The 15,226-nt window shown below is 46.2% G+C and overlaps 1 protein-coding gene across 1 annotated transcript in view; it reads left to right on the top strand.

The window, feature by feature from the left end:
• Positions 1-14,966: 14,966 nt before the first annotated feature.
• LOC148524857 (fatty-acid amide hydrolase 1-like) overlaps positions 14,967-15,226 on the top strand; it is a 135,720-nt gene continuing 135,460 nt past the window's right edge. Inside the window, exon 1 of the mRNA XM_088471592.1 lies at positions 14,967-15,003. Coding sequence (XP_088327718.1) covers positions 14,967-15,003 — 37 coding nt within the window. The remainder of the gene's footprint in view (positions 15,004-15,226) is intronic.

The following is a 15,226-nucleotide window of genomic DNA, read 5'->3' as shown; positions in this document are numbered from 1 at the left end:
GACAAGTTTTGAAATCAGACAGAAATTTTGGGAATCACATATTTAATATAAGTGAAGATTGACAGCTGATTTGGGTTCATTGCTTAAGGGCTGTGACCAGCCACCAGAGGGGCAGAAGGAAAGAACAATAACTGCTTGGTCACCTCACCTGAGTGATCCTTCCGGCACAGTAAAAGGGACAGGGGCTGATATTAGTCACACAGGTAAGACTGATATCATACAGTCACTATACACAGGTAAGACTGATATCATACAGTCACTATACACAGGTAAGACTGATATCATACAGTCACTATACACAGGTAAGACTGATATCATACAGTCACTATACACAGGTAAGACTGATATCATACAGTCACTATACACAGGTAAGACTGATATCATGCAGTCACTATACACAGGTAATAGAAACAAGTGGAAAGCAGCATTGATAATGAAAATGTACACAATTTAATATACATACAAAATACACTAACGGCACCTAATATTTTGGACATTGACACCTACCCTGCATTGGAATACCAAATTGGATTTGGGACCTTATCCATTGTTTCCAGCACTGACTGTTAAGAGGCAGCATCCCTTGCGTTGGATTTTCGCTGACTGTGATGCCATCGCTAATTTCAGGTTCCTCAATCATCTTGGTCTAAGCTGGTAAAACTATCGCTATATCATTGGATTGCTTTTACAAACTTCATCCTACCCTCTCCTTGAATGACGTTTCATCGGTGTCCATTCCAATTTAATTGCAGCAGTATTTAGTGCCCACAGGGTTCATTTATTTGCATGAGATTCAATATCATGTGTTTTATTTCTCCATGTCACATGTGACCTTTTGATGCTCCATATGTTTCAATTTATCTGTGGTTTTTATATTGTATTTTATTGCATTCAGTGTATTTTGTATGTATATTAAATTGTGTACATTTTCATTATCAGCACTGCTTTCCACTTGTTTCTATTACTCTATAGGAGGCTGACTACCTCCCTCCAGCAGCTGCTAGGAAAACTGACACATGACAGCGCCCTCTATACTATAATATCTTTATAGACATTTCTCTACTATACACAGGTAAGGCTGATATCATACAGTCACTATATACAGGTAACACTGATATCATACAGTCATTATACGCAGGTAATACTGATATCATACAGTCACTCTACACAGGTAACACCGATATCATACAGTCACTATACACCGGTAACACTGATATCATACAGTCACTATACACAGGTAAGACTGATATCATACAGTCACTATACACCGGTAACACTGATATCATACAGTCATTATACACAGGTGACACTGATATCATACAGTCACTATACACAGGTAACTGACATCATACAGTTATTATACACAGGTAACCGATATCATACAGCACTATACACAGGTAACACCGATATCATACAGTCACTATACACAGGTAACACTGATATCATACAGTCATTATACACAGGTAACACTGATATCATACAGTCACTATACACAGGTAACACCGATATCATACAGTCACTATACACTGGTAACACTGATATCATACAGTCACTATACACAGGTAAGACTGATATCATACAGTCACTATACACAGGTAACACTGATACCATACAGTCATTATACACAGATAACACTGATATCATACAGTCACTATACACAGGTAATATTGATATCATACAGTCACTATACAAAGGGAACACCGATATCATACAGTCACTATACACCGGTAACACCGATATCATACAGTCATTATACACAGGTGACACTGATATCATACAGTCACTATACACAGGTAACTGACATCATACAGTTATTATACGCAGGTAACCGATATCATACAGCACTATACACAGGTAACACCGATATCATACAGTCACTATACACAGGTAACACCGATATCATACAGTCACTATACACAGGTAACACTGATATCATACAGTCATTATACACAGGTAACACTGATATCAGTCACTATACACAGGTAATACTGATATCATACAGTCATTATACAAAGGTAACTGATATACAGTCCTTATACACAGGTAACTGATATCATACAGTCATTATGCACAGGTAACTGATATCATAAAGTCATTATGCACAGGTAACACTGATATCATACAGTCACTATACACAGGTAACTGACATCATACAGTTATTATACACAGGTAACCGATATCATACAGCACTATACACAGGTAACACTGATATCATACAGTCACTATACACAGATAACTGATATCATACAGTCATTATACACAGGTAAGACTAATATCATAGTCATTATACACAGGTAACACTGATATCATACAGTAACTATACACAGGTAAGACTGATATAATACAATCATAACACACAGGTAAGACTGCTATCATACAGTCATTATACACAGGTAACACTGATATCATACAGTCACTATACAGAGGTAAGACTGATATCATACAGTCATTATACACAGGTAAGACTGATATCATACAATTGTAAGACTGATATCATACAGCCAATATACACTGATCACTATACACTGTTTATGCTGATTTCATACAACTGATATACACTGATCACTACTATGCACAATTAACACACAAGTCACACTGATATCGCACAATGAAATACCTTCAATGTAGAGCCTAACTATGTATTTGAGGGACAGAGATGATTTTATAACATTGTATATTCTGTCTGAGCAACTTACTGTAGGGCCCCATTGGTTCATAGTCTGACAGTTTTCTAATCATAATATGAGTTTTCTAAATATTAACACAAGCTTTAGGGCTTATGTATAAAGTAATTATAAGATATCTTAACTGCAAGAATGCCTCCATAGACACAAAGCATTATATACCATCTGAAGATTGTGTAAATCGGTGAGTTCAAACTTGGTACATAGGGGTCAGACTGTAATCCTCATTGATTATAAAGGGGACTGCGATCTCCACTGATCCTGCATTAGGCTATTCCAGGCCTCCCATTGAAAATAGTCACACAGGATACACTGACTGCAGTGCAGACAGGAAGAAAGTTTTTTTCCCTGTCACCACCGACAGCCTTACTGCCCAGCTCACTCATCTCCCGGGCCGCACAATGCTGAGCACATCGTAACCCCCACACCCCCCCTCTCGGCTGGTCGACCCAAGCCCCGCCCACCACTGCCGGTCGAAGCTCCGCCCCTATGTGCCTTAAGCTCCGCCTCCTGGGCTGTCCTACTGCAAAGCTGTGACTCACCAGACCAATTGCCTAGTTCAGGATGGAAGGCACTGCAGCCCAGCATGTCACTTCAGGTTAACAGGTCAGTGTAAAGTTTGGCCTCTGTGTATTATTTATGTATGTTTTGTGTGGATGTATGTATCTAATCTATATATTTATTTACACATATATATATATATATATATATCTGTGTGTGTGTGTTAAATTAGGTGGATACAGGAGGATATATTATACATATATATATTTATAATGTGTGTGTGTGTATATATATATATATATATATATATATATATATATACACACACACACACATATAATATGTGTGTGTGTGTGTGTGTGTGTATAGAGAGAGAGAGAGATATATCACACATACAGTGGTAAATAGGGAGGGTACAGGAGCTTGAGGCACACTTATGGCGACTGAAGTGGGTGTGGTATGATATATCGACATTCATCATGTAGACTGTGATGGAATAGCGACATATCATCCCTGTTGGCCCACTTACATGCTCCTGACGGCTGTGGCAGCTCCAGCCCGGCTTCAGGGTACCAGCATTTATGACCTGACCTCTGCTGCTCCTGCCTTCCGGTGAGTATTCCCACTTCTTCCCCTGCAGCCTAACCCTAACCTTCCCCTAGTGCCTAACCAGGGCCAGCTCTTGGGATGTTCGACCAGTGCAGTCGAAAAGTGGTGCTCTCCCCAACATCCCGATTTCAGCGGGACAGCACTGTCCCGCTGTTCCACCCATGGGCCGAAGTGGCCCATGGGTGGTCTGGTTGGGAGGTCGGGTACCCCCACCGATGCACCTGTGCGGCTGTGCTGGACCCCGGAGTCTGAATGGATGCTGTGTGCAAACGCGCGGATCCATTCAGTGCTGGGAGAGGCCTGGGGGATACCCAGCTAGTGACAAAGTGCTGGGCGTTACACCTGACGTTACACAGGACGTTACACGGGAGGAGTGCCATGCGGGCATGCCCCAAATGTCATTTAGGGGGCATGGCCTATAGTAATTAGGGGGCGACTACCACCTGGGCGGCACAGGGGGTGCTAACCCTGGAGCTGGCCCTGTGCCTAACCTCCCTGCACAGCCTAACCCTAATCCCTACCTCTAACCCTCCCTGTAGTGCCTAGCAGCCACCCTCCGCAATCTAACTGTATACTCCCCTAGTGCCTAACTCTCCGTGCAGTGTCTAAAACCTATCCTCCTCCCCCACAGCCTAGCTTCCACTAGTGCAGGGCTGGAGAACCTCAGGCCTCGGGCCATATAAGGCCCGCAGAGTCATTTGGTCTGGCGCTCTGAGCTTTTCTCTGCTAGCCTCATCTGGCTAGCAGGGGGCCTAGAATGGCACCCTGCAGCCAGAATCTATGTAGCAGTGCCACCAGGAGCTTAGGACGCCTCAGACGGTCACACCGCTGCCCTTACAGCTCCCTAGAGAATCCTCAGGATGCTCCTGGAATTACTGTAATCACCGGCGGCGTCACATCAAGGGAGCGTAGCCTGCACCGGGCCCGTGAATAATGTTATATATATCATAAAGTTCCCCACACCTGCCCTAGGGCCTAACCCCCCCCCCCCCCCATACACAAATACACAGTCATTTTTTCATTAATTTGCATGACAACATGATGAATGTTAACATTATGACTGTCGGTTTGTATAAAATACACTAAAATCCATTTAAGTAATCATCGTCTCAGAACTTGTATTCATTCTTTTGTCAAGATTACCAAAAGGACAAATACAAGTTCTGAAAAATTGATTACGTAAATGGATCAGTGTGTTTTATACAGGCCGTCCAGAGTGTCACACCCATACACACACACACACACACACACACACACACACAATCAGCTGGCTCCAGAGCGCAACACACACACACAATCAGCTTACTCCAGGCCGCCCTGTGCCGGCACTGCCCCCCAAGTGCATGACGTTATGCTGTCCCGTAGAGGGGCCTGGAATTGTAACCCTGCCCGGAGCATCCTGAGGACGCTGCAAAGACTGCAGAGTGTCTGACTGGGCAGCACTGCAGGAGTGATACTGGCTGCATGGTGCAAGCACCCTACTAGCCAGTAACAAGGACCATGGGGTAGCGACAGTGCTGCAAACAGAGTCCTTCGCTCTGTGCAGCATCACCGGTCGCATACCTGTACTTATGGCACTGTATACAGTCAAACCAGGCCCACAACACAGGCCACACCCCTAGTGGCGGAACTCGTGACTGGTGGGCCTATGTGCAGAAATATGTTTTGGGCCCCCCTCCTCTGCCCCACCCCAAGTTCATAGTGCCGTGGGTGACAGAGAAAGGTAGAGGGTGACAGGGAGATGATGACAGGCAGTGGCTGATAAGGAGAGGGTGACAGGGAGAGGGTGACATGGACTGGGTGACAGGGAGAGGATGACAGGGACTGGGTGATAGGGACTGGGTGACAGGAAGAGGGTGATAGGGAAAGGGTGACAGGCAGTGTGTGACTGGAACTGGATGACAGGGAGAGGGTGACGGAGAGGATGATGAAGAGGGTGAGAGGCAGTGGGTGACAGGGAGAGGTGACAGGGAGAGGGTGACAAATATATTACTTATATCATACCTCCCAACATGACCCTCTCCAGGAGGGACACAATGCTCTGGTCCTGGACTTCCCTGGTAATAGGCGGGGCTACAGCGCAGTTCAAATAGGGGAGCCACACCAACTGTCATTTCACACACTGCCATATATCACTGGCTGGGACTCACTGGCAGTTGGGGTGACTCCCTTATTTGAATTTTGGACTGTGCTGCAGCCCCACCTCTGGAGCCTCCACCAATCATAAATTACCAGGGAAGTCCAGGACCAGAGCATTGTGTCCCTCCTGGAGAGGGTCATGTTGGGAGGTATGCTTATATTACTATTTACTTACGTGATCCCAGAACTGGAGCTCGTGGATCCTCCTCTCCTCCTTGGATTTTAACAATGGGGACAGTCATGAAATTGTGACATCAGATCCCAGGCACCAGTGGCAAGGACTACCTCAGAGAGGAAGAGCCAGGCCAGTCGGGGAAAAGCAGGGCGGGACCGGGAGGAGCAGGTAGGAGAGAGGATATAAGGGGAGGAGAAGGGGGCCCAGCCGACTCCGGCCGGATCACATCCACGACCACAGGCAGCGCATCATTCCATAATGTTACCACTGGGACGGGTTGGCGTCACGTGGTGGTGTATAATCAGTCAATCTGACTCATTATAATGCAGCCAGCAGCAGGACCCTTTATTGCAGTGGGCCCCAGTGGAATGCACCAGCTGCACCGCCGGTAGTTCCGCCACCTGCACACCCCTATGTAAATCACACCTACACCACACTGGTCATGACCCCACATCACCAGTCACACTGCTGCAGCGCTGGTCACACCCCCTGCAGCGGCACACAATAGGTCCTTCATAAATTTCAGCTCCAGGCCCATGTGGACATTATTCTGGCACTGGATGTAACCTCCTATATATTGCATCACTTAGTACTCAGATATATCGATAATAAAATACACATATTGTGGCCAGTGCAGAGGTGGATGCAAAATCGGGCGCAATTGCTTCTGCATTTTGAGCACAATAAATGCGTATTTTTTACCTGTATAAAGAGCAGTTGGTGTATCAGCAATCCCGCTAGTGTCACTATTATCACCGCCAAATAGCGCACACATAACAACAATATCTTCCCTTTATCTGTCACCTAGACACAGGGCAAGCAGGTGCTCTGAGGGCTGAACCAATATTCCTCCTACCACCTGAGAACTAGTGACATCAGAGGCACAAAGTGTACGTCAGTAGTTCCTAGTGTACTGAGAGGCAGCATTACCGGTCATTCTACCTGTATAACTACTGATACTTATACAGGTCACTTATTATTGAGGTGCAGTTTCCCTGTAAAGCAGACTACTATGACATCACAGTGTGTGATGTCATTACTGCCATATAACCTCCCCTCCCAGACACAGGCCCCTGATTTGCAATGAGGTGTACACAGAGCAAGATGCTTTGGATCCTATGCTGTGAGTATTCCAACATTTAGCTTGCATGCATGTAACATTATTTTATATTTATTTTATAAATGTAACCAAAGAGAGGCAGGCACATTTCTCGGGTTCCTTTACATAGACGCCACTTATCCCTGGGACATACATGCCACAGTTAGGCTTTTATATATCATATTTGCCAGGGCCGGACTGGGACCAAAAATAGGCCCTGGCATTTAAAGCACACAGGCCCACCTCGTATCAGCATCTGACTCCTGGCATAGACTCCTCCCCTTACTATTCCTGACTCCTCCCACTTCTTAGTCTATGCTCTTACAACTATATATAATATTAGGACATAGAAGTGTACATTATTCTCTGTATTAAAATACACACACTACAGAGCTCATCCTGCAGGGGATTCATAAATGTGCTATAGTTAAACATTTGGTATTTGGTTGGTTCTGTTAGGTAACGCTGGCACTACATTGGCATAACTCCCAATTTTTGAAGATGGGGAAGAGGGACACTTGTGAGCACGCACCCAAAAATAGGGCTGTCATTCTCAAGGGCTGCTGCAGGCGGCAGGGCGTGCGCAAACAAATCCAAAGACCGACATTGGCCAGGCCGGTCCAGCCCATCTGGGCATTGGTCCTTCTAGCATTTGCCAGAACTTCCAGATGGGCAGTCCAACCCTGATATTTGCCAAGATTGCCCAGCCAGAAAGTGGAGCAAGCTGTGCGTGTGGGGCTCACACTAAAGGGGGGGGGGGGGTTTCCAATGTTTATTCATGTGTATTTATTAGAATACGTACATAGCAGCACATGAACATAACACACTATTGCATAGTCATATATACACAGGTAAAGGCTGTAACATGTTGTCTTTGTACTTACAGTCCTTGCATTTCTCCCTGGCATACAGTGCCAATTGGAAGATTATGAATATGATGGAGATATTGTGAGTATCATTTTGTTTATTCATATTTAATAGTATTTAAATGTTTTGTGACACGTGCATCAAAATGCCATTGAGTTATGAATCATACTTGCCAACTCTCCCTGATTGTCAGGGAGACTCCCTGAAGTAATAGCAGATATCTCCCTGACTCCCTGAAGAGTCCAGCAATCTCCCTGATTGCACCTTACCCCATTAGGAAGCTGTTATATACTTGGGAAAATAAAATTCAGAGACATATACATTCAAATGGGCTCATCAGTGTCATTTCCCTGCATTGAGATGTGTGGCTCGGTCTTCCAGAAATTCGAATCCATCCGAATTTCATGAATCCGGGTAAATCCAAGTCACGGTTCTGATCTCCTGAGTCGCGGTTCTAATGTTTTCGTGGTTCAGAATTCAGATTTTAAATCCGAATTTTGGGTTTTGGATTGCATAAATTACATGATTTTAGCTGTTTTTATTTATTTTTTAATCTATTTTGTTTTTTAAATTCACATCCAAAACCAAAACCAACACACTTAAGGGTGGTTTTGCAAATCCAAAACCCCCAAAAATACAATGATGAATCCAGCTCCAAAACCAAAACACGGGGGCCAGCAAACATCGCTAATTTTCATATAAGGTTTCTTTCGGCCTCTTATATGGAACCCCTTGTAAAACACAATACAAGAGCAAGCCCTGAAAAGTATCAGTGTGATTTCATTAACAAGTAGATTTTGCGTAGAAACTACTTTAGTCATTAGGGCTCAAATACTATGAATAAATGTTATTATTAATAATAATATTATTATTATTATTATTGTATCTGATTTGTAAAGCATTACCCTGGGCAGCAATAGACAGAAAGGAAAACACATGATAACTAAAACAGGGACATAAATGGTAGACAAAAAAAATAAAATGGTTTGGGAGGGCCCTGCTCATGGGTTAGATTACAGTCTAAGGAGAAAATGTCACATTTTAGATGGGAAGAGTGAGACTGACTCAGAAAGAGGATTAAGACAGTTCCAAAAATGGGATTACTGGTGGATTTATTATAGGTAGAAATAGAGTAGATTATGTGGGAGTAGGGTAGGTGTGAGGGCATACCAGTGTGAGTAGTATAGGAGGAGTAGGGTAGGAGTGAGGGGGTTACCAGTGTGACTAGTATATGTGGGAGTAGGGTAGGTGTGAGGGTATACCAGCGTGAGTAGTATAGGTGAAGTAGGCTCGGTGTGATCATATACCAGTGTGAATAGTATAGGTGGGAGTAGGGTAGGTGTGAAGGTATACCATGGTGAGTAGTATAGGACGAGTAGGGTAGGTGTGAGGGTGTACCAGTGTGAGTAATATATGTAGGAGTAGGGTAGGTGTGAGGCTGTACCAGTGTGAGTAGTATAGGTGGGAATAGATGTGATGGTGTACCTGTGTGAGTTATATAGTTGGGAGTAGGGTAGGTGTGAGGCTGTACCAGTGAGAGTAGGGTAGGTGTGAGGGCATACCAATGTGAGTAGTATAGGTTGTAGTAGATGTGATGGTGTACCAGTAAGAGTAGTATATGTGGGAGTAGGGCAGGTGTGAGGCTGTACCAGTGGGAGTAGGGTAGGTGTGAGGGCATACCAATGTGAGTAGTATAGGTTGGAGTAGATGTGATGGTGTACTAGTGAGAGTAGTATAGCTGGGAGTAGGGTAGGTGTGAGGGCATGCCAATGTGAGTAGTATAGGTGGGAGTAGGGTAGGTGTGAGGGTATACCAGTGTAAGTAGTATAGGTTGGAGTGGGGTAGGTGTGAGGCTAAAATATACACAGTCTGGCTACTGATGACATTGCCACATACTCTTAGCAGTTACCTGTGGACCAATTTTCATAAATATCCCATTGTACGTTATATATACAGCAGCAGTTTTTAACTTGACAAAACATTTATCTTTATAGTTGTATCACTGTTTTATATTTTTATCTTTTATCTATATAGTCTCCCCTTACACACCCTGAAGGAGAGGTTAGTGCCCCCAAGGACACCATGGGAGAGGCCAGCAATTCCAAGACCACCACAGAAGAGGCCAGTGCCCCTGAGACTACCACCAATGAGGCCAGTGCCCCTGAGATTGCCTTTGTAGAGTCCAAAGACCCTGACATCACCATGGGTAAGGCCAGTGCCCCCAAGACCACCGGAGAGGACAGTGCCTCTGAGACCACCTCAGGAGAGGCCAGCGCCTCTGAGGCTACTATGGATGAGGCCAGTGCCCCTGAAATTGCCACAGTACAGGCCAGTATCCCTGAGGCTGCCATGGGTGAGGCCAGTGCCCCCATAAACATTAGAGAAGCTAGCACCCTCAAAATGATCACAATTGCTGCTAAAATAATTGAAAAAGCCAGGGTCATTGGAGTGGCCAGAACCCGCAAGACCATAGGAGAGGCCAGTGCACCTGAGTCAGCCATTGAAGAGCCCAGTGCCCCTGACATCACATCTGTCAAGTCCAGTGACCCCGACATCATCATGGATGAGGCAAGTGCCCCCAAGACTGCCACCAGAGAGGCCAGTGCCTCTGAGATCACCTCAGGAGAGGCCAGCACCCCTGAGGCCACTATGGGAGAGGCCAGTGCCCCTGAGATTGCCACAGTGGAGGCCAGTGTCCCTGAGGCAGCCATGGGTGAGGCCAGTGCCCCCTTAAACATTAGACAAGCTAGCACCCTCAAAATGATCACCATTGCCGCTAAAATAACTGGAAAAGCCAGGGACATTGGAGTGGCCAGGTCCCACGTGACCAACGGAGAGGCCAGTGCCTCAATGCCCCCTGAACAATACCAACCTCCTTCAAGTTATCTGCAGTTTTGGGTGGTGATCTTGTGCATACTTATTCTTGTACAGGCGCTGATATTTTGTGTTGCAATTGTGTCACACTATCTTTACAATAACAAGAACCCCAAACAAGACCACAGCCCTGACATTCAGGAGCCATGAAGAGAGACATGTGCCCCCACCATCACCCTGAATGGCATGTGCCCCCACCACCAACAAAGATGCACAATCCCCACACCCCCAGGGTGGCATGCCCCACCACCATCATTGGGCTCCCACTATCAACCAAAGAGCCATGAACCCTGAGGTCCACTTAAACATGTACTCAGAAATTGGTGTTTGGAATTTTCTTTCCCTAGCTGGAGTGGACTGAGATAAATGCTTGAAACATTTATGATTCAAATACATGGCTTTAAACTCTCTTAATTATATGTGTGTTAATTACCCCCTTTGGTTATAATGATTTGGTGTATAAAGATACTACACTTATGGTCCTGATTCATTACGGAACGCAATTGTTATTGCAATAGTGATTACGCACGCAGTCTCACTGCGATAGTATGCTAATCCATTGCGATCACTATGCCGTTGCAGCGCTACATAAGGACGCCCACTTTACCTTACACACATCTGTAATCCATAGCAAGATAGTAAAACCATCGGTAACACAGAGTATCATCGCAGCCTCACGCACACTTGCACAAGCTCTGACCTTACTCAGGAATTGATAACCTCATCACACGCTATGAGTTCTCAAACTGCCTAAGGCTTTGCTGTGAATAAGTTATGCACGCCCATGCAATAGCGTTCAAACGCACTAGCACATCTGTGTTTCTCTGACCCCCCCCGTCACCTCCCCACAAATGGCGCTTCCTGTCAATCCCTCGATTGGTCTGCGCAGTCCCCATAGCAGTGGCTGGTTCACACACTGTGATGCATATGCATATGCAGAATGGAACAATGGGCCGATTGCATGTGTATTTGCAGTTGCGAATGAATCAGGCCATATGATTGCTATTATGTCTCTGTTGTTTTCCCAATTGGAGTGTTTGCACCCTGATTGCACCTTGGGGAGCTACTACTTAGTTACATGGCTCAGATATTCATTACTTTCTGGCATAGGGACACACAACTTTCACCTCGGAAAGTAGGACACATTTCCTGTATTTTCATGTTATTACACCTTTTTGTGTTTGTTTGTTATTGCGGACGTCACCATGTCTCAGTAAGGTTCTACAAGTGGGCCGCCCTAGAATAAATTGGAGAACATTTTCGTGCACACTGAAGGTTAAAGATATTAAAGCTGAAAGCAGCTGCCCTGAACAAAAACAGTTTCCTATTATCTGCAAAAAGAAAAACAGCCTAAACCTGCTTTGGGATATGAGAGCTGACAGCAATGGGCCTAATACAGAGATAGATGTAAATATCTCCGCCTCTGTCTCTTTCTTTCTCCGAGGCTCTGCTAAAGTATGCAAAAGCCACAGGAAGGTGCTTTCAGTTATAAGATTCCCACTGCCGGCTTCTGTACTCCGCTGCTGCGTCTGAGGACGCGGCATCGAATCAACTGCATGACCATTGGACATCTGAGTAACAATAAGGTTATCAGGATGTCAAGTTAAATAACACAGGGCCTGATTCAGTAAGGAATGCAACTGCTAATGAAATTGCTAATACGCACGCAGTTCCACTGCGATAGTATGCTAATTGTGATCGCCATGCCACTGCAGCACTACATAAGGACGCCCACTTTACCTTACACACATCTGAAATGATAGAAAGAGTGCGAAACCATCGGTATAATCAAGTACCATCGCAGCCTCACGCACACTTGCACATGGTCTGACCTTACTCAGAAATTGCTAACTTTATCGCACACTATGAGGCCTCAGGCTGCGTAGGGCGTCTCAGTGGATACTTAACACATGCCCCTGCAATGGCATTCAAACGCCCTGGCGCGCCTGGGTTTCTCCCCCCCCCGTAACCACCCACAAACGGTACTTTCTGTCAATTACTATGCAATGGGTCTGCGTAGTCACTGCGATGGCAGTCCGGATTGCAGTGGCCGGTTCGCGCACGCACACTGTGATGCATTCGTATGCACAGAATGCAACAATTGGCCGATTGCGTGCATATTAGCAACTGCGATCCAAGCTGAATCAGGCCCACAGTAGGGTCTTTACAAAGAAGCAAGATATCATGTTACTGGAATCCAGTTCATACCAAGTAATGCCTATGTCAAGATACAAACTGTTAGCTCAGTCCCTTTGCTGCACATTTTGCCCATGCCACCAAAAAACATCCTGCAGATGCCAAGTTCTGCACTTTCCTGACCAATTACTGACTCCATAGGGAGAGCGCAGTCCTGATCCACATTACCTAGACACCACAAATAGTGCCAGTGTTGGATTAGATTTCTGCATTATGCTTAAGCATTCTGTTCCTGTGCACAACTGCTTTCAGGAACTCCTCTGGCTTCTTCAGAAACGGGCAGAACAGCAGGGATAAAATGTAGGGCCAGAATGTATTATTTCCTTACTGCACATCACTTATTTAATGGGCCCTGCTGGTCAGCACTGTTGAAAATGGAGTACACGCTACTGCTCAGACTCCATGATAGTTCCTATGGGGAGGCTTCATTCCCTAACCAAGATGGCTGCTGAACCTAGCACTGTGCATGCACTGTGCCATCTTGTCACTATGTAAGAGCGACGCAGTGGTACACGGCTCCAGTGAGATCTGTGATTTACCTACTCCAGAAGCATTTCCAGAGTGATCCTGCATCACTATCCACATCCTGCATATACTCACTGGCTGGTGAGCTGTGTGACTCCCGCTCAAGATCCACTGCATCCAACCAGTGTGTATCTGAGTACTGGTGTATCCATCACTTCTTCAATAAACCACTATACTAGCCACAGCAAATGTACAGTGCACACTGCCATAGAACACATAGTGAAGACAGCACAGAGACCCTGATTCAGAGCCGGACACTCTGACAGAGCGCTCGCTCTGAATCAGGGCCGTCCTTCCTGATTTTAGAGTGGCCTCCTGGCTGCTCGCATAGCTGTGGGTGACCCTTATGGTAGGGTCTCGTCTTCCGCAAGCCCTGGAGTGCTTTTGGCTCTATCAGAGCCGAAAGCACTCCCACTGACATCACTTGTGATGTCAGTGGGGCCGGCCCCAGACAGTAGGCATTCCCATGGCAACGCCTCCGTCTGCCCAGCATGCCCCCGGCAAGGGGGCGTGCTGTCACTCACCATCGACAGCACACCCCCTTTGTAGCGAGACCCATAGCGACGGCTTGCCTGTTGCTATCCGGGTCTCGCGCATGCGCACGACGGAGCCGGGTCCGACGTGCGCATGCGCACTAGCCCAACATCAACCCGCTTGCGAGCGCTCAGTGCTCACGAGTGGGTCTGAATTAGGCCCAGAGGCCCTGATTCAGAGCCGGACGCTCTGACAGAGCGCTCGCTCTGAATCAGGGCAGGGCTATTTTTTTTTTAGCTGTGGGTGACCACCCACAGCTGTAGCAAGCGGCCACAAAGATGGTCGCGATAGTCACGACCATCGCGACCATCGCGCTTGCGATGAGACCCTTGTGGTAGGGTCTCGTTGCCGCAAGCCCCAGAGAGATTTCGGCTCTAACAGAGCCGAAATCTCTCCCACTGACATCACTCTTGATGTCAGTGGGGCCGGCCCCAAACGGAGGTGTTCACATGGGAACGCCGCCGTTTGGGCAGCCACTCCCCCGGCCCGCCCACCAAAGGGGGCGTGCTGTCACTCAACATCGACAGCATGCCCCCTTTGGTAAAAGACCCGGAGTGACGGATTGCCCATCGCTATCCGTGTCTCGCGCATGCGCACGACGGAGCCGGCTCCATCGTGCACATGCACACTGGCCTACCATCGACCCAGTTGCGAGCGCACAGCACTTGCGACCGGGTCAGAATCAGGCCCAGAGTGTTTCCAGTGCAGCATAGTAGCAGCGAAGCATAGAGCACACAAGCTGTATCATTATGTCTGTAAGAACATGCATACAGCCATAAATGGGTTTATCAAGCTAAAAGGTGCAGAAAATTTTATGACCTGGAAATAAATGCAATTAAAGTGTGAAAGGTTGTAGAAGGTCACAGTAGACAAACATACTTCCAGTGGTGTGCTACCAGAAGTTTTGACCCTCAAGTTTTTAGAGTCTCTAGAGTCCTGGCCCTCCTTCAAGCAGGACTGGACCTTGGTCTCCGCCTGGCCTCGCTGAAAGTACATGTTTCTGCTCTGTCCATTTGGTTCCAG

Source organism: Taudactylus pleione, unplaced genomic scaffold (assembly GCF_031769625.1).
Source record: "Taudactylus pleione unplaced genomic scaffold, aTauple2 ptg000115l, whole genome shotgun sequence".
NCBI classification, from domain to species: domain Eukaryota; kingdom Metazoa; phylum Chordata; class Amphibia; order Anura; family Myobatrachidae; genus Taudactylus; species Taudactylus pleione.
This window is presented reverse-complemented; position numbering and strand designations above follow the sequence as displayed.